This window comes from Heterodontus francisci, chromosome 8 (genome assembly GCF_036365525.1).
Source record: "Heterodontus francisci isolate sHetFra1 chromosome 8, sHetFra1.hap1, whole genome shotgun sequence".
NCBI lineage: Eukaryota > Metazoa > Chordata > Chondrichthyes > Heterodontiformes > Heterodontidae > Heterodontus > Heterodontus francisci.
This window is the reverse complement of record NC_090378.1, coordinates 24,611,847-24,634,925: the sequence shown is the minus strand read 5'-3', so window position 1 is coordinate 24,634,925 and position 23,079 is coordinate 24,611,847. Positions and strand designations below refer to the sequence as shown.

Genomic DNA, 23,079 nt, shown 5'->3' with positions numbered 1-23,079 from the left:
GAAGAATTTCATAGAAAGTGATTAACATTTGAAAACCTTGGGTACATTCAAGCAACAAAAATGTGATTAGGAGATTTTTTTAAAAATTCTAAATGGTGAGCTAAGATGGGCACCTTCATCATAACAATCGTTAAAAAAAAAAGTTCCCAGTCATTTTCTCCCTGCCTTCTCTCCAGAATGAACTGATTCCTGGTTGGGGTATGGATGACTGCTTCTCTAGTATCTTTCCCCTAGTTCAGCATACAGATTGGCTGCTGTATTTACCTACAGAACAGAAGCTGTTAGTTACTTTCTGCAATTCTTTATACTTTTGATGTGAAATATGAATTGCAGGCATTAATAGCTTAATTTTATTGCAAATTATTTGGGGGTTGTAACCTGTAAAACTCTTCCTCCAAATGATGGGTTTATATTTTTTCTTTACGTTATATGTAGTGCACTGCTTTATTAATATGCTTATAATCTATTGATAAAGGAACTGATTTTCAAAAAGACTGCTTGGAAATACTGTTAGAAGCTGTAGCATCGCATTGATAACCAAGTCTCACTTGTGATTTGTGTTGACATTCCAGCTCCAAAGTTTTGTTACAATTGGACATTACATATCATCGCTTATAAACTGGCTTATTCATTCCTGATAGCAATTAATGTTTTCACGACATTTAGTAGACCTAACCATTTCAAAGTCTGATTCATTCGTTGCACTGAATTTTAAATTCTCATCACATCTTCCAATCCTTCTGTGACATCAACTGGCTCTGAACCTCTTCCAGCCTTCTATCTCCTTTCAGTACTTGTTAATCTCCTCATTCTGGCCTTTTGTGTATCTTGCCTTCCCTTTGCCCTACAATTTGTGGTAGATTCTTCAGCTTTATTTATGACACCCCTAAACAACTCCCCTTCATTTTCTTACTTTTTAACGAATAGCTTTTCAAAATCTCTTTCTGATCAGGCTTTTGGTTAACACTCACCTTGGTTTGGCCTTTGTTCCTTTTTATGGTTTTATCTTTTCCTCCCCTGTACCTCGCAAAGCTGCTTGGAAAGTCCTGTACATTATATCTGCTATATAAAGGTATACTGTTGCAGTTTTGTGTTTGCTTTCTAATTATTCAGCATGAAATATTGCATAACCCCACCGAATGCATGTTCTTAGTTTATGTGCAACAATATGGATTTAATCATCGCACTAGCATTGCAGTTCATCCTCTGTTCTGAACAGTCGCCTGCATTATTAATGTATCTATTACTTATTGCATTGTTACATATTTTACATCACTAAAAATTAAAGCAAATGTTACAAATCTGAAACAAAAACGAAAAAAAACCTCGGACGCCGTCAGACCAATGTGCGTTCAGGGAGAGAACAGCCAGTGTTCTGGATCCATCTACAGAGGATGAAGCTGAAGTCAATGTTCAGACCAGATAGCTGCAGTGTGCCCAGGAGAAAGATGCAATACTAAATTAGAGAGGTTTGAAACAACCTAATTGGATCTAAGGTTAAAGGTTAAGTGACCGACATCAAGATTATATATATATATATATATATATATTAACCAGAACACTAGCCAGCCTCCCTGGGCTGAAATACTGAACAGTGCGGCTTGTTTCAACTCGGTACCAGTCGGACGCGATGCGGAGGCGGTGGTGTCCAGTTCGAGGGAACACCGGGCGGAAGTGTCTGGGGGAAGGTCTTGGTGTAGTACCGAGCGGAAGTACTGTGCGGAGGCCCTGCAGGATGGTGCAGACACGGAGCGGCAGGCAGACCCAGGCCGGGAAGGTAAAAGGTGGGGCGGGGGGTGTTTGTGGGAAGGGGCCAGTGAGGAGTGGCCGGGCCGAGAATTTAAAGCGTCGCTCCCCCTAACCCCCCCACTCCTCTCCCCGGACCTGAGACACGTGGAGCGGTTGCTGAGGGAGATGGTCTGGTGGATGACTGAGACCCCCTGCGAGTGGAGAGGCCCCGGGAGATGGCGAGGCTAAGGGACTGGCTGTGAACATAGATACCAGAGATTAGAGGAAGGTGTTGAAATACAGACCCAAATCACCATGGATATGTTGTGCCATGCTGAGCAAGGAAAGGACGGAGGATTTTGCGGGGAGGATTTTAAAGGAAGGGTGAGAGGGCTGGAACCAAGGGGAAACGCTCCAAGGAGGAGAAGATGCCAGAGGATTAGGCAGAGAGAGTAAGTGTGACTTGGTGATGAGAGCCACACCAACACTGCTGCAGTATGGGCAGGGCAGGTAATAGGAACTGTAGTCAGCCGAGAAGGATTTGATACAAAACTGTTACCATCCCTGAGCCACGTTTCAGTCAAAGCCAGCATGTCGGTGCAATCGTCCACAATATGGTCATGGATGGAAAGGATCTTGTTTGCAAGTGAATAAACATTCTTGAGGGAAATGTGGAGCTGGTGCAGTGATTGATTAATTGGTCCAAGGATGAGCTGTGTAAGGTTGCCAAGATTAGCCCCCACCCCAAACTTGCATGCTGGGTTGAAAGGTCAGAAAGAGAGGAGGGTGCAGCAGTTGAGTTTTCTGCTCCTGCCTCTGTGCACTTCAGAGAATGCCTAGAGAAGCATAGAGCGTAACTGTGGACTCATCAAGGATGGTGGGGGCATAATAATTCCCTTGGGAGTTAGGGGTTGAAAGAGAGGAGAATGAAAGCTGGATGACAGGAGAGAAGAGCCTGGGTAGACAATAAAAGGTTAGAAATAATGGACTCCGATCCAAAGTGGCAGCTAAAATGCAGACACGTATGGACACAAAAATTCAGATTAAATAGGACTGGTAGAGATTAGAAGAGACCTGACCTGGTCAAAGAGAACCTTCCCCAGTGCTCCAGGTGTCTTGTATTGGGCAGATCAAAGATTATTATACTCGCTACCTAGCAATGCAATAACTGTTACAGTATCTGATTATCCAACTGTCAACTCACAGGTGCAAAACCTTGCAAGATGAACAATCCCACCAAACACTAGACCACTCCACAAAGCAAGGATCAGAAATTGAACAGATAGTATTCTTTTGTTAATGTGTCTCCCTCTTTAGTGAGTAAAGGCCGTGAAACCTGGAATAAAAACAGAAAATGCTGGAAATACTCAGCAGGTCTGGCAGCATCTGTGGAGACAGAAGCACAGAAAATATGCCAGGTCTGTGGCCTTTCATCATAAATGGGAAAAGTTAGAAATGTAGTAGTTTCTTAACAGGTGATATGGGGGAGGGTGGAACGAACAAACAAAAGGGACAGTCTGTGAAAGGGTGGAAGAAGGGAGAGAGTCATGCAGGGTCATTGGGAGTGGTAATGGGGCAAAAAAGAAACAAAAGATGTGCCGAGAGCAGGTGCTCGCTGGTGATTGCACAATGTTCACCATTCACAACTCCTCAGATACTGAAGCAGCCTGTGTCCAGATGCAGCAAGACCTGCACAAAATCCAGGCTTGGGCTGATGTGTGGCGCAAATGTAACTTACCACTTAAGTGCCAGGCAATGACCATCTCAAACAAGAGAGAATCGAACTATCTCCCGTTGACGTTCATTGGCATCACCATCGCTGAATCCCCCACTATCAACATCCTGGGGGCGGGGGGGGGGGTTACCATTTACTAGAAACTGAACTGGACCAGCCACATAAATGCTATGGTAACATAGAACAGTACAGCACAGTGTAGGGGCCCCAACAACCCCACTGCCTTGTGGGTGTCTCGGGAGAGACCAAGGCTAAGGGAGTAAATCCTAACAGATAATCCGGAGCGGAACCCCGTAGGCGGTCATGTGTCACCTTTGGCATGCTTCCGGCAGTTCCTGCAGCCAAACTGGTGCCAAACGTCGTGCCCTGCACTCCTTTGGACCCCACCAGAAAGGCCGAGAGGGGGGTTTTGATGACTGGGCAACTCTCGACCTCCATAAACTTGCCCAGGCATGTACCATGGAGAGGTCACTCCATAGTTGCCTCACAGCAACTGAAACAACACGGAAGGCAGCAGTTACGGGTTAAAGGTCCAGATAAATTGGCGTAGAAACTGGGCGCCACGGGTTGCCTTTGTCGGTGGGAGAGGTCATTGCACCTCACTGGACAGCTACCGCCCGCCTCAAACCGGGCAGCCCCCGGTCAATAAGGTTCTGTTCCGCCACAGTCTACCTGCTTCAATGGGTGCTTGGAGCTCAGGGTCATTGCACGAAAGGTGCACTGAAACACCGCACCAAACAACACGAATAAAGGAAAGAAGGTACCAGCCTTCGCTTTGCAAGCTGGAACGTCAGAACTATGTGTCCTGGCCTGTCGGAAGACCTTACACAAATCAACGATTCTCGGAAGACCGCCATCATTAACAACAAGCTCAGTAGACTCAATGTAGACATTGCAGCACTTCAGGAGACCTGCCTCCCCGCGAGTGGATCTCTAGCAGAGCAAGACTACACCTTCTGGCAGGGCAGGGATCCTGAAGAACCAAGACAGCATGGAGTGGGCTTCGCCATCAGAAACTCCTTGCTCAGCATGATAGAGCCTCCCTCAAATGGCTCGGAACGCATACTGTCCATCCGACTGCTCACCACCTCTGGTCCAGCACACCTACTCAGCATCTATGCTCCAACACTCTGCTCCCCACCTGAAGCTAAAGACCAGTTCTACGAGCAACTCCATAACATCATTAGCAGCATCCCGAACACCTATTCCTGCTGGGGGACTTTAATGCCAGGGTTGGGGCCGACCATGACTCATGGCCTTCCTGCCTTGGGCGCGATGGCGTTGGAAGGATGAATGAGAACGGGCAGAGACTGCTTGAGTTGTGTACCTATCATAACCTCTGCATCACCAACTCGTTCTTTCACACTAAACCCTGTCACCAGGTTTCATGGAGGCACCCAAGATCACATCGTTGGACCCAGCTAGACCTCATTGTCACAAGGCGAGCCGCCTTAAACAGTGTTCAAATCACACGCAGCTTCCACAGTGCGGACTGCGACACCGACCACTCCCTGGTGTGCAGCAAGGTTAGACTCAGACCAAAGAAGTTGCATCATTCCGAGCAGAAGGGCCACCCGCGCATCAACACGAGCAGAATTTCTCACCCACAGCTGTTACAAAAATTTCTAAATTTACTTGTAACAGCCCTTCAAAACACTCCCACAGGGGATGCTGAGACCAAGTGGGCCCACATCAGAGACTCCATCTATGAGTCAGCTTTGACCACCTACGGCAAAAGTGCGAAGAGAAATGCAGACTGGTCTCAATCTCATAATGAAGAGCTGGAACCTGTCATAGCCGCTAAGCACATTGCACTGTTGAACTACAAGAAAGCCCCCAGCGATTTAACATCCGCAGCACTTAAAGCAGCCAGAAGCACTGCACAAAGAACAGCCGGGCGCTGCGCAAACGACTACTGGCAACACCTATGCAGTCATATTCAGCTGGCCTCAGACACCGGAAACATCAGAGGAATGTATGATGGCATGAAGAGAGCTCTTGGGCCAACCATCAAGAAGATCTCACCCCTCAAATCTAAAACAGGGGACATAATCACTGACCAACGCAAACAAATGGACCGCTGGGTTGAGCACTACCTAGAACTGTACTCCAGGGAGAATGCTGTCACTGAGACTGCCCTCAATGCAGCCCAGCCTCTACCAGTCATGGATGAGCTGGACATACATCCAACCAAATTGGAACTCAGTGATGCCATTGATTCTCTAGCCAGCGGAAAAGCCCCTGGGAAGGACAGCATTACCCCTGAAATAATCAAGAGTGCCAAGCCTGCTATATTCACAGCACTACATGAACTGCTTTACCTGTGCTGGGACGAGGGAGCAGTACCACAGGACATGCGCGATGCCAATATCATCACCCTCTATAAAAACAAAGGTGACCGCGGTGACTGCAACAACTACCGTGGAATCTCCCTGCTCAGCATAGTGGGGAAAGTCTTTGCTCGAGTCGCTCTGAACAGGCTCCAGAAGCTGGCCGAGCGCGTCTACCCTGAGGCACAGTGTGGCTTTCGTGCAGACAGATCGACCGTTGACATGCTGTTCTCCCTTCGTCAGATACAGGAGAAATGCCGTGAACAACAGATGCCCCTCTACATTGCTTTCATTGATCTCACCGAAGCCTTCAGACTACTAGAAAAGATCGGATGTCCACCAAAGCTACTAAGTGTCATCACCTCATTCCATGACAATATGAAAGGCACAATTCAACATGGTGGCTCCTCATCAGTGCCCTTTCCTATCCTGAGTGGTGTGAAACAGGGCTGTGTTCTCGCACCCACACTTTTTGGGATTTTCTTCTCCCTGCTGCTTTCACATGCGTTCAAGTCCTCTGAAGAAGGAATTTTCCTCCACACAAGATCAGGGGGCAGGTTGTTCAACCTTGCCCGTCTAAGAGCGAAGTCCAAAGTACGGAAAGTCCTCATCAGGGAACTCCTCTTTGCTGACGATGCTGCTTTAACATCTCACACTGAAGAGTGCCTGCAGAGTCTCATCGACAGGTTTGCGGCTGCCTGCAATGAATTTGGCCTAACCATCAGCCTCAAGAAAACGAACATCATGGGGCAGGACGTCAGAAATGCTCCATCCATCAATATTGGCGACCACGCTCTGGAAGTGGTTCAAGAGTTCACCTACCTAGGCTCAACTATCACCAGTAACCTGTCTCTAGATGCAGAAATCAACAAGCGCATGGGTAAGGCTTCCACTGCTATGTCCAGACTGGCCAAGAGAGTGTGGGAAAATGGCGCACTGACATGGAACACAAAAGTCTGAGTGTATCAGGCCTGTGTCCTCAGTACCTTGCTCTATGGCAGCGAGGCCTGGACAACGTATGCCAGACAAGAGCGACGTCTCAATTCATTCCATCTTCGCTGCCTCCGGAGAATACTTGGCATCAGGTGGCAGGACCGTATCTCCAACACAGAAGTCCTCGAGGCGGCCAACATCCCCAGCTTGTACACATTACTGAGTCAGCGGCGCTTAAGATGGCTTGGCCATGTGAGCCACATGGAAGATGGCAGGATCCCCAAAGACACATTGTACAGCGAGCTCGCCACTGGTATCAGACCCACCGGCCGTCCATGTCTCCGCTATAAAGACGTCTGCAAACGCGACATGAAATCCTGTGACATTGATCACAAGTCGTGGGAGTCAGTTGCCAGCGTTCGCCAGAGCTGGCCGGCAGCCATAAAGACGGGGTTAAACTGTGGCGAGTCGAAGAGACTTAGTAGTTGGCAGGAAAAAAGACAGCGGCGCAAGGGGAGAGCCAACTGTGCAACAGCCCCGACAAACAAATTTCTCTGCAGCACCTGTGGAAGAGCCTGTCACTCTAGAATTGGCCTTTATAGCCACTCCAGGCGCTGCTTCACAAACCGCTGACCACCTCCAGGCGCGTATCCATTGTCTCTCGAGATAAGGAGGCCCTAAAGAACAGCACAGTACAGGCCCTTCGGCCCACGATATTGTGCCGACCCTTTAACCTACTCTAAGATCAAACTACCTACATACCCTTCATTCTACTATCATCCATGTACCTATCCAAGAGTCGCTTAAATGTCCCTAATGTATCTGCTTCTACTACCACCGCTGGCAGTGCATTCCACGCACCCACCATGCTCTGTTACGAGAGCAGGTTAGAGGCTGGGAATTCTGCAGCAAGTAACTCACCTTCTGACTCCCCAATTCTAGTCCATCATCAGCAAGGCACAAGTCAGGAATGTGATGGAATACTCTCCACTTCTCTGAATTGGTGCAGCTCCAACAACATTCAAGAAGCTCGACACCATCCGGGACAAAGCAGCCCAATTGATTGGCACCCCGTCCACCACCTTCAACATTCACTCCCTCCACCACTGACGCACAGTGGCAGCAATGTGTACCATCTACAAGAGATCAATGAATAAAAGGAAATTGGTTGACCACTTGAAGCAAATAGATGTACAGGGTTACAGGGATTGAGTGGGAGAGTGGGAATGACAGGATAGCTCGGTGGAGAGCACATTGATGGGACGAATGGCCTCCTTCTGTGCCATATATGACTCTATGCACTCCAGCAACTCGCCAAGGCTCCTTCGACAACACCTTCCAAACCTGTGACCTCTACCACCTAGAAGGACAAGGGCAGCAAATGCATGGGAACACCACCACTTGCAAGTTTCCCCCCCAAGCCACACACCATCCTTACTTGGAACTATATTGCCATTCCTTTACTGTCGCTGGGTCAAAATCCTGGAACTCCCTTCTTAATAGCACTGTGGGTGTACCTACACCCAAGAACTGCAGTGGTTCACAAAGGCAGCTCGCCACCACCTTCTCAAGGGTAATTATGGATGGGCAATAAATGTTGGCCTAGCCAGTGATACCCATATCCCATGAACGAATAAAAAAAAAAATGGTCTGCCGAAACATGCAAGGAAAAGGAAACAAAATGGGGACAGATGTTCTGGTTTGAAATTGTTGAATTCAGTCTTGAGTACGGAAGGCTGTAAGTGCCTAATCAAAAGATGAAGTGCTGTTCCTCGAGCTTACATTGACCTTTATTGGAACACTGCAGTAGGTCAAGGACAGAGAGATCAGTGTGAGATCAAGGTGGAGAATTAAAATGATAGGTGACTGGAAGCTTAGGGCACACTTGCGGACTGCATGGAGGTGTACCACAAAGCAGTCACCCAATCAGCATTTGGTCTTCCCCAATGTAGAACACGCTGTTTCACATGGAAGGAGATGATTGGGACCTTGGAGGGTGGGAAGGGAAGAGGTAAAAGGGCAGGTGTTGTATCTCCTGTAGTTGCATGGAAAGGTACCATGCGAAGGGGAGGGTGTGATTGACCAGGGTGTCATAGAGGGATCGGTCTCTACTGAATGCTGAAAGGGGAGGGGAAGATGTGTTTGGAACCTGGTCCTTTCTGAGGTTTTAGTGGTTTGCTGCTTATAAAACACCAATAACTGGTCTATCCTGAGGCTAAACATAGAAACGTAATGGTACAGAAGGAGGCCATTCAACCCATCATATCTGTTCCAGCCAATAAAGAGCTTTGCATCCTGATCCCACTTTTCAGCTCTTGGTCCATAACCTTGTAGGTTATTACACTTCACGCGCATATCCAAGTATTTTTTAAGTGTTATCAGGGTTTCTGCCTCTGCCGTCCTTTCAGGCAGTGAGTTCCAGACCCTCCCCTCCCTCTGGGTGAAAAAAAAGTCAACTTCCCTCTAATCCTTCTGCCAGTTACTTTAAATCTGTGCCCCCTGGTTATTGACCTCTCTGATAGAGTGGATAGAAACGACCTATTTCCCTTATCAGGCCCATCATAATTTTATACACCTCAATTAAATCTCCCCTCAACCTCCTTGGTTCCAAAGAAAAAAATTCCAATCTTTCCTAATAACTAAAATTCTCCATTCCTGGCAAAATTCTCATAAATCTCCTCTCTCCCCTCTCTAGTGTGATCACATTCTTCCTGTAATGTGATGTATGCAGTACTCTAGCTGCGGCCTCAGCTCATAAATAACGGATCCCATATGTCTTCATAACCACCATATCTACCTGTCCTGCCACCTTCAGGGATCTGTGGAAATGCACTCCAAGGTCCTTCTTTCTCTACACTTCTCAGTATGCTACCATTTATTGTGTATTCCCTTGCCTTGTTTGTTTTCCCCAAATGCTCCATTGGTTCAATGTGTAAAGGCACCAATCGCGATCCGTGTAGATTCCCTGATGGCTTACTGGCTAAGTAATAACTTGCTACTTACTTACTTAGATAAACGGCTTGATATTCTGATATGTTCTACAAACTACCTCTTGTTCATTTCATTCTGAGAGGAATGACCTGTTTGTTAGTTTCTGCTCCCTGCTTCTCATTCACTAAGAATCTGCCAGTTTCCTGATAAATAATTTGGCTCCTGCAACCTAACAACTATTTCAGGACTTACAGTTTCAGGCTTTGGAGTAAGTCTCAGCCCCAGTAGTTATGTGCAAAATGGTGTTCTGGCAAGATGCAAAAATGTTTGACAGGAGGGAAAATTTCAGGAAAAAAGGCAATGAAAATTAATATTGAAGCTTGCTTATAATGAATCATCTACCATCCTCACTGTAAAATCAAAAACACACTCGTATCTTTCTTTTTTTTTAGGAGGCAGAATCTAGAATAAGGACACCCGTTAGTCAAAGAAGGACGAGGAGCAGTAGATTTGAAATTCCGTCAGAAACCATTACTGAATCTCAACCTGAAGGACGCGGAATTGTTGAAGAGCAACAGATCATTCACACTGAATCGCAGCCCTGTCCAGAGCAGCCAACAGAACTGAGTGATAAGTTGGTCTTAAGTGACCAGTGTTTGGAGAGCACCATCCTAGAAAATAATGCAGAAACAGAAAAGGAAGAGCCAAATGAAACAGAAACTCAAAAAATTAATCTGATTGAAATAGTTGAAGAGACAAATGATGGTCAACTGGAGGATAAAGAGAAAGATTTAGATCATAAAACCCAAACTTTACCTGTTATCAATTTACCAGTTAACAGTGATGAAAACAAAGAAGCCTTGGGGGATAGCGAATGTGATGTGTTGTTGGAAGAGTCCAGCATAAATGTTATATCTGAACCTGCCATGTCGCCTGAACCCACTATCATTCCTCCTGATACAGCAAAAAGCCCATTAGCAAAGGCTAACAACCTGTTTGTGATTGACAAGAAACCTGGAATAGATCAAGATAGAAAATATTACTTAGATTTGAGTGAAAAGGAGGATAGCGGGGAAAGTGGAGAAGAAAAGGAGGATAGCGGTGAAAGTGGAGAAGAAACTGGTGACAGAGACGAGTTAGATGAAGAGGAGAAAGATGATGATTTTATCGATGAAGATGAAGAGGATATTTTGAAAACCAAATCTAGTTTGTAAGTAAAGGAATAGGTTCAATACTGCCTCTTTCGTTTGTGGAATGTGGGCATCGCTGGCAAGGCCAGCATTTATTGCCCATCCCTAATTGCCCTTGAACTGAGTGGCTTGCTTGGCCATTTCAGAGGGCTGTTAAGAGTCAACCACATTGCTGTGGGTCTGGAGTAACATGTAGGCCAGACCAGGTAAGGACGGCAGATTTCCCTCCCTAAGTGAGGCCGGTTGGATTTTTACAACAGTCGACAATGGTTTCATGGTCACCATTAGACTAGCTTTTAATTCCAGATTTATTAATTGAATTCAGATTTCACCATCTGCCATGTTGGGATTTGAACCCCTGTCCCCAGAACATTAGCCTGAGCTTTGGATTACTAATCTAGTGACATTACCACTACACCACCGATTCCCTATAAAACAGTTTATCAAAGCAACAACTGCTGGAAATACGCAGCAGGTCAGATGGCATCTGGGAAGAGAAACCAAATTAACATTTCAGGTTTGATGACTTTTCATCAGCATTGGACCAAGTTAGAGATGTAGCAGGTATTAAGCAAATACAGAGGTGGGGAAAGGGGAGACGGAGTAATGAACAAAAGCGATAGAATTGGAAGATATATAGATGGGAAACACGGAATCACCACCAATTTTTGTTTCTTGTCCCATTTTTGTTTGCTCCAACATCCCTTTTATCATTTACTCTCTCCTGCCTTCCTTCCTATCACAGACCTTCCCTTTTGTTCTCCCCCGTCCCCACCCACCATTTTCCCTGTCTGTATATTTAATTAAAACCTGTCACATCTCTTTCAAGTTCTGATGAAAGGTCATTGACTTGAAACATCAACTCTATTTCTCTCCCCACAGGCGCTGCCTGACCTCCTGAGTATTTCCAGCATTTTCTATTTTTATTTCCAGCATTGACTGTATTTTTTTTGTGACCTTTATCATAGCACTTCTGACAATGAAATGCTTTTGGCAGTTGTTAGTAGATAAAGGCAAGCAGTAAATCTGTTTACGTAAAAGTTTTGAGTGCTTGAAACATTTCCAGACACTGAACATTGGATAAACACCAACAAATCACAATTGAATAATCTTTAAAGAAAGAAAGTAAATAGAAAGCAGAAAGAGGCCAAATATTTCCTGGGCTTTGTTTCTGACCTTGAGACAAGTGGAGGGAGTTAGTCAGCTGACAAGGAGACGAGCCAAATAACTGCCAGTCTAGGGAAGTGATAATGACGATATTTAACCTATTTAAACTGCTTCTCACATTGGCCTTAAACCAGAGCTCTCCAAATTTCTGGTCCACATCCAACCCTGGATGATCCTTGCACTCAAATCTACCACCTCCGTTCTATTTATGCTAACGTTTCTTACTCACTGGTTTGTTCTATTTGAATTTCATGCATGCTGTTGCCTCATTGGATTTATCCTACATTAGAACACCTCGACCAGTTAGTATTTGCAGCTTGAGACACACAGCAGCTAATGAGAGCATTGATTTAAACTTTATAACTAGTCTTTGAGGGTCGATGAAGACAGGAAGCTTGGATACATGTGCTTTAAAAGTTGGCACATAACCATTCCAACTGTGCTGCAGAGCCCAGACTACCCATGAATAGTACATAGGGGATATCAGCTTGTATTTAAATAAATCAACAGCTGTGGTCAAACCTTTCTGGTTTGATCTGGGAGGAGTGGAGGTGAAAAATCAAAGTTATCAAGGTAGTGTAAACTTACACAATTACTTTCATACATGTTTACAACCATTGACATATTCAGCTATTGACCACACTACACCTAAGGCCCTATTGGAAATTATATTAATGGCAAAGAAAATTAAAATCCCTTTTGATTTTAATAGGAATGGGTTTAACCCTTGGTTTGCCCATTGATAGCAAATGTACAATTGTCACCTCTCCTTGCCAAATTTCATAACACTCGTTCATAACACACGAGTGTGGGTGTATTCCATATATTACCCTCTTCCTGTGTATTCTGTTGTCCTGTCATATATAAGTGCTCCTTTACATCTACCATAACACAACCAGAGGGAATAAAATTGGAAGAAATGTAACGGTTTGCTTGGTGTTGAGTAGTGTATTGAAGGCAAAATTGCATTTAAACTATTAATTATCACCTTTGTGTTCAACATGACCAAAACCTGAACACTCAGACCTCGATAAATCTGTACGCTGAAACTAAGCAGAATGTTTTTTTTTCAAACTGACAATTCTGTTTTATTTCAGATTAAATCTTTCAGTGAAAAATCGCTTGTGATATACTTTGCAAGAAATCAAAGAAATAGTCGTTTAGTAGTGCAGAACTTGAGTATTGCTGAAAATAGAGACATGTTGTCAAAGCTTTTCGTCTTGCACTCATCAGGACAATCTGCAAGAATAACCAATGTAAGGGAAAACAACAACTTATACTGCATGAGAAGAGAGTGCTGATTGGTTGGCAAGTGAGTCAGTCACCATAAACAGATGCATTTGCCATGGCAACGCCTACCAATCAGAGTTCACTTGCCAACCAATCAGCACTCTTCTCATGCAGTGTAAGTTGTTGTTTTCCCTTACATTGGTTATTCTTGCGGATTGTCCTGATGAGTGCAAGATGAAAAGCTTCGACAACATGTCTCTATTTTCAGCAATAATCAAGGTTAAAATAATTCAGAAAGGAGGATTTTTTTTAAAAAGCTGACATCTGCTGGAATGGCAGGGATGCTACAAGTAGCCTTATTGTTCACCTGTTAGCGTGCAGAAGTCAGACAGGGTTCCTGCCTTCCATCCCCTTTCAGTGATCCTAGCTGAAAGCGCATATGAATAGATATGGAGTGAAGAAAGGATGACATTTGGCTGTGATTCCCTCCACCCACCTCCACTCTCCCTCCCCCAAACACCATAGTCGAATACCTTTCCAACGCGCACATTCATGGCTCGGGATAACAATGTGTATTTGAGTGATGTACCAGAGAGTGCCTGACCCTGTCTAACCATACTGTTGGAAAGAATCACAGAGTTGACTCGGAGCATGCAGAAAATTGCGAAGAGAGGAAAACAATTGCTTACTACTACTTCAGTGTAAAAATAAAAACTAACTGGAAAGCCAAAAGCATAGCCTATTCTTTAATATTAACCCATGCCATCAAGCACTAATGTCTGAAATCTGAGTTGGAATGTTTTAAAGTTCACAGCTCAAGTTACTCTGGGTAATTCAGCAGATTCTTGAATGGATTTTTTTTTTTATGTATTCCAGAATCGATTTGTCAAGCAGTATTGATCCAGGGCTAAATCTGAAGGAACTAGGTGGTCTGTACATAAGCTTTGATCTCGACAAACAGGGTCATAATTCAAAAGCCTTTAAAAAACTAAAAGAGCAAAAGAAAAATGATGATGAGGTAAGACGCTTGGGTGTATTCTGACCTGTTTCCAATCCTTAGTTTAGTGCTAGTCCAGTGTTGTCACTATGCTATCAGCAGGTAAAGCTTTTTTTTTTTGCTGTGTCAAACTGAACAGACACAAGCAGTGCAATTTTGGATACTGTTTTTCCAACATGGGTTTATGTCTGGAGAGAGTTTTTTGAGCTGTGCAACACAATTATGAAGTACTGATGGTTACAGGTCTGTCACTGGTGTTGGGAGTAATTTGAAGCGATGAATTAAGATTATTGCACAGGCAGCATATCCATTAGGTATAAATATAATGGTTGAAATGCAATTTTTTTCAATTAATGGTTGTTAGGCTAAAGGCATTTAAGCAAAGAGAGGCGAGTACAAAATTTGGGGCAGCAAGACATCCAGAACTTTGCGAGTTACATAGAATGCGCAACACAGAAACAGGCCATTTTGCCTAACTAGTCCGTGTCGGTATTTATGCTCCACGAGAGCCTCTCCCACCCTACCTCATCTAACCCTATCAGCATAATCTGTTCTCTCTCCCTCGCATGTTTAACTAGCTTCTCCTTAAATGCACCAGTGCTATTCACTAAAACTGCTTGCGGTACTGAGTTCCACATTCTAACCACTTGCTGGGTAAAGAAGTTACCCCTGAATTCCCTATTGGATTTATTGGTAACTATCTTATATTTATGGCTCCTAGAGGAAGCAAAGTTCAAAGTAGTTGCAGAGAATCAGATAGGTCAAGATTGGGCATTTTTTGGAGTGGCATGATGATGGTGGGTTTGATAGGGGTAGGGAACAGTGACTGAACAGCATAATCTCTGAGGACAGTGACAAATGTGCCTAAGTTGGTTATATGGGGAAATGAAACATCTGAAGACCGTCAGCCAATGTTCCCTTTAATTTCCCTTTGCTGTGTGCAACCTGTTTGTTGCACTGTGCAATCCCTTTAAGATTCAACCGCACATGCGCACATCTTAAAGGGACCGCTTCTTGTGCGCGGTCTGTTTTCCGCCTGTGCGATAAGTTCTGGACTGTTGCATGACCATGCACCCATGCAACTTAGAGAGAACATTGCATTCAGCCATTTTTATTGCTGTAGGAAGTACTTGCAGTCAAAACGTCTTGTGCATTACTGACAATCTCCTCCTAAAAAGAAGACCCAGTTATATCGGCTCAGGTGATGCATGTTCAGTGGGATCAGTAGCATAGTGGTTATGTTACTGGACTGGTAATCCAGAGGCCCAGACTAATGATCCAGAGACATGGATTCAACCACAGCTGCTGGTGAATATGAATTCAGTTAATCTGGAATAAAATCAAGTATCAGTAGTAATGTAACAACCGTGTTCACTTTTTAAAAAAAAAAACATCTGATTCGCTAATGACCTTTAGGGAAGGAAATCTGCCATCCTGACCCGCCACTATATCTAACTCCAGACCCACAGCAATGGCCTAGCAGGTCTCTCAGATGTTATGAAGGTGATTCTGTACCAGCTTCTCAAGGGCAATTAGGAATGGCCAATAATGCCAGCAACGCCCGCAACCCATGAATGAATTTTTTAAAAAGTACTCCGCTCGACAAACACGCCAGACTGGCACCAGTGGAATGTGACCTTTAGTTCATTCAGTTTGCTTTAGTTATATTTACCCTTTAATAGAAAAATTGTTTTGCCCACTCCAAACCATTATTTGAAGCAAGGACAACGAAGGCAACCATATTGATATTTTGTTACCAGCTCAGTGAAATGAATTAATTTCACAGTAGTGTAAGGGTTATTTTATACATAATCAAATGGAGGGGTAGGTTGGGCAATGTGACAATCAATGAACTTATGGAGACATGGTAGTACCATGAGTGGCTGAAATCAATATATCGTTAATATGGTTCTGCTAGAGCAGGGTTATCCAACATACAGCCCGCTGGCCAGCATCTGGCCCACTGAACGTTTCCATCCGGCCCGCGGGTGTAAGCTGTTCCCCGGGCCGTTCCTCATCCTCACCGTGATTGGAGATGAGAAATTTCCCTTTGTCAGGCTTTTAAAAGATTGTGCTGTCAGTTTCACAGGTGATGGCTGCTGACTCGCACAGTTACAGAGAGTGGAATGCTCTGTCAAAGTTCTTTTAAAAGTCCATTCTTTTCAAAAAGATCGCTGTCAGTTTCAGAGCCGACAGCCGCAGACATCGGCAACAGCCATTTTCCAACGGACTTGGGGGGGAGGTGGGGTAGGAGTTTCCGGTGGGTTCTGACTTTTTTAAAAATCCGCCAAAAAACCCCGTATATGTTAGGAAATGGCTGTTGCCGATGCCTGCGGATGTCGGCTCTGAAACTGACAGTGATCTTTTTTTTAAAAGAAATTTGAAAGAGTGTTCCCTTCTCTGCAACTGTGTGGGAGAGGGAGGGAACAGGGGGAAAAGGGGGGGCTGGGAACGGTGAACACTGGAGACACGGGGGTGGAGGAGGGAGGGATAGATACAGAGAGAAAGGGGTGGAGAGAGAGAAAGAGAGACAGACAGAGGGGGAGAGAGAGTCAAAGAGCCATTTACTTACGGCACCGAAGGAGGCCATTCTGCCCCGGGCCCATGCCGGCTCTCCATGAAGCTATGCAGTCAGTCCTACACCCCAGCTCAATCCCTGTAGCCCTGCAAGTCTATTTCTCTCAGGTGGACATCCAACTTCCTTTTGAAGTCATTGATCGTCTCCACATCCACCACCTTTGTGGGCAGCGAGTTCCAGGTCATTACCATCCGCTGCGTAAAAACGTGCTTCGTCATATTCCCTCTGCATCTTTTGCACAAAACTTTCAATCTGTGTACCCTAGTCCTAGAAGGGAGCGGGGGAGGGAAGAGCGAATGAGACACACGCACAGAGTGTGGGGAGAGAGGGAAGAGAGATCAAGGTCTCTCCTGAAAGGTGGACATCTATCCAGAATACTCTGCATTGCTACATCAAGTGTGTGAGCAGAGACTGACTACTTATTAATGCAAAAACAATGCCAGGTACGTCACTAAATCAGTTTTCAATACAGTGACGAGAAAGTTTTAGTTTTTTATGTTTTAGTTTTAGAGATACAGCACTGAAACAGGCCCTTCGGCCCACCGAGTCTGTGCCGACCAACCACCCATTTATACTAATCCTACACTAATTCCATATTCCTATCACATCCCCTCCTGTTCCTATATTTCCCTACCACCTACCTATACTAGGGGCAATTTATAATGGCCAATTAACCTATCAACCTGCAAGTCTTTGGCATGTGGGAGGAAACCGGAGCACCCGGAGGAAACCCACGCAGACACAGGGAGAACTTGCAAACTCCACACAGGCAGTACCCAGAATTGAACCCGGGTCGCTGGAGCTGTGAGGCTGCGGTGCTAACCACTGCACCACTGTGCCGCCCTTTAAGTCAATAAATTAGTCTTCTCATTTTAACCTTCTTCACAAAAATGTACATTTGTTGTTTTTATTAGTATTTAATAAATTTTAATGCCTTCATCTTTCAAAATTTGCTTACTGGCCCCCTAGGCCGAGCAAAAGTCACAATGTGGCCCTCCGCCCAAAACAGTTGGACAACCCTGTGCCAGAGAATTCGCCCCTGATCATCATGTGATGCCTTCTGTTGGGTTAGGATTGTGCTCAATTATTAACTGCTCCCACTCCTACCCCTACCCCCAGTGATTGCCAACACTCTGTGTCTAGTGCCATGAATGATCACTTGGACAAAGTACACAACAGTGTGAAACTATACTGAAGAGTCTCCAGCCCCTTCAGGAGAGGAGAAGGAACAGTTTATTTTTTAATGTTGTGTACCTGACTGAACTGGGCGTTAAGATATGTGGTAGAGATCATAATTAGGTATCAGTTGGAAGAGCAATTAGATGCCTGGCAATGATTACCCTTTGTGTTTGGTGTTCAAATAAATAATAGGACTTTCTGGAAGAACATTTTGTAATTTAACATTTCTGTTCCTTAGCTGTTGGCAAATACCATCCTGACACCAGAATTTGAAAAGCAGGAATGTGTTCCACCTTTAAAAGAGTCCATTCGTCAACTGAAGAAGAAACGCAGGGTAAGTGTGGTGACCATTGCATTACAGTGGTTTCCATGTAGCCATAGCTTGTGCACTCTGTAACTGTTAGACAGTGTCATTGTATTTAGAAAACAAGATTAAATCTCTAAATAAAGCAACCCATCCCTGTAGGTTGTTATGCCTTTAATAGCCTGTCTTTATTTTGAACTCTTGCACATTTAGGAAGAACGTGCAAAGACAACAGGGGATGGCTGGTACAACATGAAAGCTCCTGATCTAACAGATGAGTTGAAGAATGATCTGCGGGCACTGAAAATGAGGGCTGCTATCAACCCTAAGCGTTTCTACAAGAAGAATGACCGTGATGGCTTTCCTAAGTATTTCCAGGTGTGTAGCAACAGATGAGCTGTGCTATATATTGTGATCAGTTTGGGGCTTTTAGTTTTATTCAATGCAGCCAGGTTGTAACATACAGCAATAAATAAAGTTGGTCTTGCAAGTAGATAAAGCTGCTCAGACTTATAAAATATTGGACAGCCATTGTGGAACTCCATAACTACATATTGGTACTGATCTACCCATTCTCATGGTTTGAGAAAACATTATAGAGGGAGAGATGCTGGTAGTTTTAGAGAAATTATCTTGTATTCAATGCCAGGCTTACCTAGAAACAGGAATTATAGAGAGGGACTGCTCAAAGCATGATGCTGGGCACTGAAGTAAAATGTCCCATACTGTTAAGCAAATGATTGAACAGCAAATGATGGCTCCAATTGGGACATTAGCCACAATTTAGGAAATTAAAATCAGTTTTTCAAAGTATTCTATGCTGTGCGGGCATGGGGTAAAAGCATCTCCATAGACTGAAGCTGAGCTGTAGACACCAGGGAAGTCCTAGAAGATCCCCAATGTGCTAAATTAGATCATTTTACGCAGTGCCAGAGCTACATTTGGCCTCAGCTTCCCCGGTCTGGAGATGGGGGGAAGTCAGTCATGGTTTCCTGCTTCTGGCAGCTGGTCCGTGACTATTCGGAAAAGTGTGTGTGTGTGTGTGTGAATACCAAGTGAGGGTAGAATTGGCAGTGATGCACATTCTTCATCTGGCCGCCTTTTAAAGACATTGTGGTCTCTGTCTCAATTTTTTCCTGTGGCAAAGTAATTCGTGCTCCAAAAATTCTGCGTTAAGAAATTTCTTCTAAATCCCTCCTCATTATCTTACTGGCTATTTTCAGTCAAAGATTCCTCATCATTGACACCTCCACCAGAGAGGTCAGTCTTTCCCTATTCCCTATTCTTCCTATCAGAGCCCTTTAGTGCTTCAAAAGCCTCTATTAAATCTCCAACTTGAGCAGCACCCTTAACCCGTTGTTTCTGTCTGTCAACTTTCTATCCATGCTGCTATTTGTGGAGAGCATCATCTGAGATTATTCCTTTCCTTTTTTCCCATGGTAGAAGTGGCCGGGACAGAAATTAGGTTGATCAAAATAAATTGTATTTTAGGAGAAATATAATACTAATAATTTAAATCTGGTGTGTTGATACATTACATTGCAGAGCTCCTAACAGATTTTTAGATGCTGCTGATTCCTGTAAAGGTGTATTTGCTTCAGCAATGTATCTTCTTAAAATTTATCTTTTATGATTACTCTAGTATGTTATTACACTCATCAATCTTTCTTTATAGGTTGGTGAAGTTCTGGACAATCCAGTAGACTTCTATCACTCTCGTGTTCCTAAGAAACAAAGAAAGCAAACAATGGTGGAGGAGCTTCTGGCAGATGCTGAATTCCGACGGTATGCCCTTTTGTTTACCTAGGAACTGGAGTAGGCCATTCAGTCAGATCCTGGGTAATCTGTACCTCAGCTCCATTTACCTGCCCTTGTTCCACTTCCCTTGCCTAACAGAAAAATCTATCACAGTCTTGAAATATCTATTAACCTAGCATTCACAGCCATTTAGGTGAGGGAGTTCCAGATTTCCACTACGTTTGCTGTGAAAAAGTGCTTCCTGATTTTGCTCCTAAATGCTCCATGATTTCCTCCACCAAAGAAAATTGTTTCTGCATTATTTAATCCCTTAATCATTTTATATACCTCAATTAGATTATCTTTCACCATTCTAAATTCAAGTGAATACACGCCAAGTTCATGCAACCTTCTCGTAATTTAACCCTTTTTGCCCTGGTTAATTCTGGTGAATCTGTGCTATAACCCCTTCCTGAGGTACGATGCCCGGAGCTCACTATAGTACTTCGACAAAGCAAAATACTGCGGATGCTGGAAGTCTGAAATATAAAACAAAGTGCTGGAAATACTCAGTAGGTCAGACAGCATCTGTGGAGAGAGAAACAGAGTTAATGTTTCAAGTTGATGATAGATTGTCAGGACACAGTAGTTCCTCACTTGCGAATTCCAATCCCCTTGAGATAAAGGGCAACATTTGATTAACCTTTTTGAATATCTTCCATATAGTGTTTTAGTGTATGCGAGCACCTAAATCTCTGTGCTCCACCACAGCTCCTAATATTTCACTAATAAAAAAATATTCCAATTTGTCTTTCTTAGATCCAGAATGCATGACATCATAGTTCTTCACATTGAACTCCATTACCCATAGTTTTGCCCACCCATTTTGTCTTATTCCCTTTGTAACTTCCTGCTCATATCCACATGGCTTACTCCCCAGTACAAATCCCTGGGGAACACCACTTGTTGCATCCCACTGGTCGGAGAACAAACCCTCTTTTCCTACTCTCTATCTCCTACCTCCCAACTAATTGCTAACCCATGTTACAAGGTTACCTGCAATTCCGTGTGTGTTCATTTTTGCTAATAACCTTTTGTATGGAGCCTTATCAACTGTTTTCTGGAAGTCCAGCGTCCATAGACAATCTGCTATTTAGCATGCTAGTGACATCCCAAAAATAAAATCAACTGGATTAGTAAGATATCTCATCAAACTTTGAAAATAATTTTGGACGCAGGAATGAAGAATGCACATGAAAGTACAAGATACCCCTTCACTTTCAGACTTTATACTTTTTTTGATTTCCACTCCCCCTCCCCGCCCCCCCCCCTCCCAACCTCAGGTTTCTTCCTCACCTGAAGGTAGTAGTGCGCATAGTTTCAGGCAGCCTTGCCCAAAATTCACCATTTTTTGTATGATCTTTGAGGATGAGTATTGACAAGCTAGTCAGCTATGATGGCTGCTGCAGCCAAAGACAGTCCTGTTCATATTTCCCGTTGAGTTCTGCCCATGCTTCCCAGTGTATGATTTTGTTTTTTAACCCTCCCTAACCCTCCTTTCATAGTTGAGTTTGGCTTTGATCAATTTTTAAACACCACGTTCAAAAGGGGACGGTCAGTAATGTTTTAATAACTCTTTAGGGCACTGGCTTTCATATAGATGATATAATATTGTTAGCTAATGTATTATAAATAAAGATGATTTGAAAGTGTTTTTTTTTCAGGTATAACAAGAAAAAATATCAACAGATCGTAGCAGAAAAGGCAGCTCTTGCTGCAGGCAAAAAGAATCGCAAGAAGAAGAAATTTCAAAAGTAAATCCTGAAGCAACACTGAACAAGTGCCTCATTCTGGATATACTTTCCCCATATTCATAACTAATGTATTCAGAAAGTTATAAAAATGTCACCGTCTCTCTCCTCCCCCATTCATAAATGCAAGTTAGCTTATTTGGCTAAAAAACAATTTAGAGGATAAAAGTACTGTTCAGCTTTGCTGAGATATGTACCATGGAAGATATCCTAGCCTCAATAAACCAAGGTACACTGTCCAAATAGATTAAGGAATTTCAGAAAGTCTATTTGGACAATTTGATTTTTAATCAAATCATATAGTTATTTATGTGTTTATAAAAGCAACTAACCTTCCTATATCTGTGTTCAATAGATATTGAATGCGGACTTCCGAGCAATATTCTTTATAATATTTACATACTGAGATCCTGATAGCTTTGTCTGTGTAACAGGCAATTACAGTTTTTGAGCTAAGAAAGAATGCCTTTTTAAAATGGTTTGATTTAGAAATTGTATATTATACTATATTATGCGTCCTCTGAGATTCATAAAGATGAAACTTGTGCTTTCTGAGGTTATAGTGGAAAATACTTTCTAACTTGTACAAGTGAATTGTGTCTAGTATAACTAATTGCAAATATGCCTACTAGGAGAAATTATGTACCCAGCAGATTTCAACAAGGGGCACATAATTTTTCTGAGACATTAATAAAATGGTTTATTTTTCCTTGTCTCACACTTATACTTGTGCTGTTATACAAGCAAAATAAAAACATCAGTGTTCTCCAATTGCTGTAGGAGCCTTACAAATGAACTCTTTGTTCTATTTGAGAAGTAAATAATCGCACATGGTCTTCAGTTCACTCTTAATTCAATGCTGTGTATTTCTAATTATCTGTTTAAATTAGCCACCTGTGTTGACTTATTAAAATTAATTTATCCTGGGTAAGTTTAAGTTTTTGAGTGAAAAATAGCTTCAAATTAACTAGAGTAAACTGGATTTGTTTAAGGGTACAGACACCTTATGGAGAGAAAAATATTTTTTTTCCAGTTTTTTCAACTTCTTATGAGATGTTAAATTGTAAACTCAATATATATCTGTGAAATGGAAAAATCATTCCTTTCTCTGGGCAGATTTATCCGTTATTGAGCAATGTCAAGTTTTGAGCTACACACAGAATAAAATGAACTCTGAAGTAAAAGATGTGTGGCTTAAAGCTTGTAGATAGTGAGAGATCAGGTAATTT

General features: G+C 43.4%; 1 protein-coding gene across 4 annotated transcripts; it reads left to right on the top strand.

Annotated features, from left to right (window-relative positions):
- Positions 1-1,606: 1,606 nt before the first annotated feature.
- On the top strand, positions 1,607-22,690 carry LOC137372703 (deoxynucleotidyltransferase terminal-interacting protein 2-like). 4 transcript variants are annotated; one of them, XM_068036818.1, is made up of 8 exons: positions 1,695-1,777; positions 3,046-3,146; positions 10,110-10,867; positions 14,121-14,262; positions 18,237-18,332; positions 18,516-18,680; positions 19,978-20,087; positions 21,764-22,690. In XM_068036818.1, the coding sequence occupies exons 3-8, from the start codon at positions 10,584-10,586 to the stop codon at positions 21,855-21,857; spliced, it is 891 nt and encodes a 296-aa protein (XP_067892919.1). In that variant the 5' UTR covers positions 1,695-1,777; positions 3,046-3,146; positions 10,110-10,583; the 3' UTR covers positions 21,858-22,690. The 4 variants fall into 4 exon arrangements, 3 of the variants coding, with proteins under 3 accessions (XP_067892917.1, XP_067892919.1, XP_067892918.1); XM_068036817.1 differs by lacking the exon at positions 1,695-1,777 and adding an exon at positions 2,165-2,180; XM_068036816.1 differs by lacking the exon at positions 3,046-3,146 and having other exon boundaries at positions 1,607-1,777.
- Positions 22,691-23,079: the final 389 nt, after the last annotated feature.

Excerpts from the sequence above, each read along its gene's own strand:
- LOC137372703 (XM_068036816.1), top strand. The coding sequence starts at position 1,631 with ATGCGGAGGCGGTGGTGTCCAGTTCGAGGGAACACCGGGCGGAAGTGT. Across the intron at positions 18,681-19,977 it reads GCTTTCCTAAGTATTTCCAG|GTTGGTGAAGTTCTGGACAA; the intron begins GTGTGTAGCAAC and ends CTTTCTTTATAG. Across the intron at positions 20,088-21,763 it reads GCAGATGCTGAATTCCGACG|GTATAACAAGAAAAAATATC; the intron begins GTATGCCCTTTT and ends TTTTTTTTTCAG.